Source organism: Phalaenopsis equestris, unplaced genomic scaffold (assembly GCF_001263595.1).
Source record: "Phalaenopsis equestris unplaced genomic scaffold, ASM126359v1 Scaffold000419, whole genome shotgun sequence".
NCBI classification, from domain to species: domain Eukaryota; kingdom Viridiplantae; phylum Streptophyta; class Magnoliopsida; order Asparagales; family Orchidaceae; genus Phalaenopsis; species Phalaenopsis equestris.
Window position 1 is genome coordinate 115,915 of NW_018164860.1, and position 5,275 is coordinate 121,189.

Below are 5,275 nucleotides of genomic sequence, written 5' to 3' on the forward strand. Positions count from 1 at the left end.
TTTTTTTATTCTTTTTAGAGGTATAGGTCAAGTTTGCATTAACTATATACTTCAAGCTTGCAATCTGTAGTCTACTTTGGTTTGAAAGTTCATCTTTGTATTCTCATTAATCATGTGAAAGGAATAATGATTTTTGTCATAACTTACTTCTATGGTTCATGCTTGAAATGGTAAGCTTTAATTGCCCTTCTGCAGATTGATGATTTTGTCTTACCGCCATTTTTATCAACATGCTTCCTTAACGATGAGGATATTATCAGGTTAGCTTTTTTGTAACAAAATCTCCTTCCATTATTTGTTGGCAGTGTTGGAGTTGCAAGATAATGTGTTCAATGTTTCAGATTCATTTTGTCAGTAGATTTTTATTACTATTTTTGTATGGTTCAAAATTTGCCATTTTATAGTAAATATCAATTTACTATTTATTGTGCTGAATGAATAGAATCTTATGTGGATCAATGAAACTTTGTTGGTTAATTGCTTAATTTTGATTCAAAGATTGATGGAAATATTACTAACATTGGCACTTTTTTTTTTTTGAAGAACATTCTTTTACTGTTGAACGGCCACAATTCAAAGTAAATTGCTGCTGAATGATCACAAAACAAGGAGAATACTGATTCAAATATCATAATTACGTAACAAAGTATTTTGTTCAGACGCTGTTCACATATTCCAACCATGGCTGTTTAGTTCAACAGTGACATTGCAAAGTTTGAAATTATGGCATGCAATGCTTGGAAATTAAGTGATTCTGATCATTATTTTTATGTAGGTAATAACTAGAAGCTTATTAAATCGACAGAGGATTCATTAATGAAGACTGGAGGAATAATATATAGTCCAGGGACCATTTTGAATTTTTTTCTATTTTTAATTTACAAGTTGTAAAATGAGCTCCCAAGGAAATGGTTTTTTAATGGAAAATAAAAAAAATAAATAAAATCATGTTTTTTTATATAAATTAATAAATGACTACACACGATTGAAGAAGAAACAATGATAATTAAATGCATGAACTCAATAATTGGTTGACAAATCATTGAAATGTTTTCTTTTATTTAGGTCGTTATTCTTCAACCTGGTTTACTGATTTGTAGTTCTGTCTTTTGTTCATGTTGCAAATCCTCTTCAGCAATGTATGCATTTTTTTTTAATGCCTTTTATGAACTTGGTTGTGATTTTTCAGCCTTAGTATTTATTAAGGTAATGTAAGGTAATGTAGGCGCATTTATATTATTCAAATTTGTCACTTTTTAGATATTGTTAGTATCTTGGGTATTTAATCTGGATGTTTTAGGAGTTTACAGTAAATCAAATGCATGGGTTTTATTACTTTAGGTGTTTGAGTAGAACTATATATATATTTTAGGAGTTTACAGTAAATCAAATGCATGGATTTTATTACTTTAGGTGTTTGACTAGAATTATATATATATTAATTAGTTTATTAAGGAATTTGATATTCCATCTTAGTTTGTTTTTGGTGGTTTTCGCATTTGGAATCCCCCCGATAAATTAGTTAATTAAGTGCAAATAGTTGATCTCTTTAATTTATTTTACAACCAATCAAACTTACAACTAAACTACTCTTAAGCTCATTTCATGGCTCTCCCCCTAATCGCTGGCTTCGTCTTATGTCTCTTCCAACAAGGCTATCTTTGTGACTTTCATCTCCATGAGTGGGCTAGCTATCTTGTTACCCGGTCTGTGTGCTCTAATTTTTTAAGAAAATAAAAAATTTAGATTCATTTTTCCAATCTACTGCAAAGAGTTGATCTCCATAATTTATTGTACAGCCAATCAAACCTTAACCAAACTACTCTTAAGCTCATAAGTTCAACTTTTTATATTGATTGCAAATGTGACCATTTTCATCTAGTCTTTTTTTGCAAAATATACAGCAAGGTTAATACCAAAGTTTTGTTATAAATATACACCTATTTCTGTCAAATGCCATTTTTACTAATAACCAGGTGCTTAATTCTGCTAGGGTAAAACTGCTGAATGCTAAGCAGAAGAATGATTTGTCGCCTTGTGATGGTCAAAATGCTGTACAGGATCCTCCAATTGGGAAGGCGAATGGAATGCCTTTCAACAATAATGTTATGAAAGATGAGAAATTTGAAGCAAATTCACAAGGAAATGGGAACAATGAGAATGCTGCTCATGATAGTAATTTGTCTCTTAGAATTGGTGTAATGGAGCAGAATAGAGAGCATTCACCTGAATTTTGCAATTCGATGTATGCGTTTTTATGCTCTTTATGTGCCTGATTGTACCACCTTTTAAGAATTGCTTTCCTACTATCCTGTGTTTACTCACCATTTTATGATGTTTCAGTTCATTTTTTTCATGCAGATGTTTAATGTTGATGATTAACATTTTATGCAAACGTTAATCATGCTTCTCTGGTCATGAGTATTATCAAACAGGCTGTTTTCTACATTTTTTGAGCAATGATAATGATAGTATGAAGGCTTTGAGTGAATCACATGCTAGTTGATCTTGAAATTATTTAATTTTTCTACCAAAGCAAGACTATACAATAGTTAAAGGTGAAAGTTAATTTGCAATGTAGCATGTATGGTTATTTTAGTAATATGATAATGCACTATTAGATGTCCTTTACATGTCCTTCACTGAAATAAGTATGAAAATATTTTGAGAAACTGACATGTCGCTAGAGGATTATTTTTATGCTTATTATTGCTAACAATTCTTTTATGTTCAGTTATCATTTTATGTATGTTTGTTGTGTGCAGCGACTTATTTTCTCTCGGTTGTGATGTTTCCTTTCGCAATATTTTCTCTTGGTTTTTCATGACCTAGTCGATCCAAGCATAAGGTTTTATAAATTAATTTGTTTCTTGTAATATGTCTAATCAGTATTATAAGGGATGCGCTTTATGGTATCTTCATTGATTCCTGTTGAGTGCTACATGAGGTGTCAATTTGATCTCATACATGTTTTTAAAGCATAGTTTATAGCATTATTGCATTTAATTTGCTTTTTTGTCTCCATATGACATTTGTTCAATTTACTTTTGGTGCATTTGTTTTTTTCTTTTATGGATCGTAAATTAGCATTTGTTTTTTTTCCTTTTTTAATTTTAAATTATTGAAGTTTATTTATCACTGTTTTATGTTTCACTTGTGCTTCTTCCATCATCTTTTTATTCTTATTATTTTTCATTAAATCATTTTTTGTTTTACTAATGACACATTCATCTCAAAATTATTATTTTTGTTTCAATTAGCTTTTCTAAGGGACTATTTGGTTGCGAGTATTGAAGGTGTTTAATAAAGGTCTCTATCTACATTTGGTTGCGAGTATTGAAGGTGTTTAATAAAGGTAACACATAGGCTTTAATTTTCTAAGTGTTTGATGTAAAATAAATTAAGAATCTTGGAAGGCCTTAAATATTGTAATTTTCAAATTCTACCAAATTGATGGAATTCCAAATGCGCCATTCTCTCTGTCTACATTTGCTTGCAACATTGCTCCCATGAGACATCATCTTCATTGTCGGCAACCCCAACCCTGCTTCTGTTATTGTGCACTATCCTTATCCCCATTCTTAGCTATGCCTTTTCTCTCGTGCGCCATATTTATTTATTCAACCCATATTTGACCATGCTTTCACTCTCAATTCTCATACCAGTTGAAAAAAATTAATTTTTTTATATTTTGTTGCAATGGAATTCAGATTGCAAAAATATGAAACAAATTATTTATTAAAAAAATTAATTTGCTTTGCAACCTGAATGATCTCAATGTTTGTTTGTTACATGTGAATTTACCTACCGTACATGCGACAATAAGGTAAGAAGTTCGATTTTTAGGAAAATATATTTTACTAAAATATTTTCATTTTTAACATCATCAACTTCAATTTCGATTGATTTATTTTGTTCTTATTTTGAAATGATTGGTGATTAAATCGATTCTTTTACATAGTTTGGAACTATAACAACTTCTCACAAATAATCGAGGGATTTTTCTGGTCATTTTCTGCTTTCCCTCAGCATACAGGAGTTCTTTCTTTCCATTCCCATTAGCACCATCTCCATCGCGTACCTCTCCTCTTCCGCTTATGCCCTCCAAGCACCAGAGCAATGTTATGCTCATGCCTGGTGCTCTAGTTCTTTTGTTAAGTTAAATTTTTGAAGTTAGTTTATATTGGATATCTCACTTTGTTTCTCTTCACATTGGCTATAGTATTTTAAATTTAAATTTACCACAAATCTATGGGGTGATTAGTTATGATAGCTTGCCATTGAGAAATTTTGTCTTCAAATCTAAATAAAATTTGGTTCGTCTAGATAAATCTAATTAATTAAACACAACCTCCCTTAACAAAGGCCATTCCTGATTTTTTTTATCACATCAAGAAAGCTCACAAGTGGGGTGGCTTTTGCTGAGCAATCACTAATGTACAACTTAGTGGCTTGAATATTTAAGCACATTGGGAGGGAATTCTGTAGTGTGCATTCCTAATTATATACTGATTAATCTTCATGTTTTTTTTTTATTTATTTTAAATTTATTCACTATTACTATCAGGTTGTTAACATGTCATTCTTATTTCAGGAAAAAGAGACAGAAACTAAACTGTACTGAGAAGCAAACTACCAGCATAGGTGTTCGAGATATACATTCCGGGAAAAATAAAACATTTTGTAATCTAAATGGTGGTTCCAAAATGGACTTACCTGCTAAAGATAATACACATGATGGTGGATTAATAGATTCTCTACCTGTCTCTGAAGTATCCCTTGGTGAATCATCTAGCTCGATGCCATGTAACGGGAGGTATCTAAGCTTATTAATCAACTCACCATGAAGATAATTTTTCTAATGTAAAATTTTTTTTTTTATAATTTAATTAAATGTTCAATGGATTTCCCTCCCCTCTAAATAAGCAATTTTTATTATTGATAGATAATTTTAGTGAATTATATATATTGGATGTTTATGGTTGCCTTTGAATTGATTGATTGTAATTTGTTAAATTTGAATTTGTGCTTTCTCATGAATGACACTTTTGCATATTACTTCTTCCTTATTGTGAACTAAATGCTAGAGTCAAAACATTAATAAACTTTAGTCCCTCTCCATAAGGTTGTCCATCCTTGCGGTATACCTGATAAGTATCAAGATAAAACATGTTTATTGGCATTATAAGTTAAAAGCCATCCCATGGGATGTGATTTAGTTCATTTTATACTTTTTAGGATCATAAAATTATATATTTTATCAATCACTACTTTA

General features: G+C 30.6%; 1 protein-coding gene across 2 annotated transcripts in view; it reads left to right on the forward strand.

Moving 5' to 3' along the window:
* Positions 1 to 195: 195 nt before the first annotated feature.
* The window catches only part of LOC110027183, a gene marked incomplete at its 5' end in the record, with an annotated part of 23,411 nt that continues 18,331 nt past the window's right edge, over positions 196 to 5,275 (forward strand). For both annotated transcript variants that reach the window (XM_020728504.1, XM_020728503.1), the window contains 2 exon segments: positions 196 to 260; positions 1,994 to 2,245. In XM_020728504.1, the coding sequence (XP_020584163.1) occupies positions 196 to 260; positions 1,994 to 2,245 (317 nt within the window).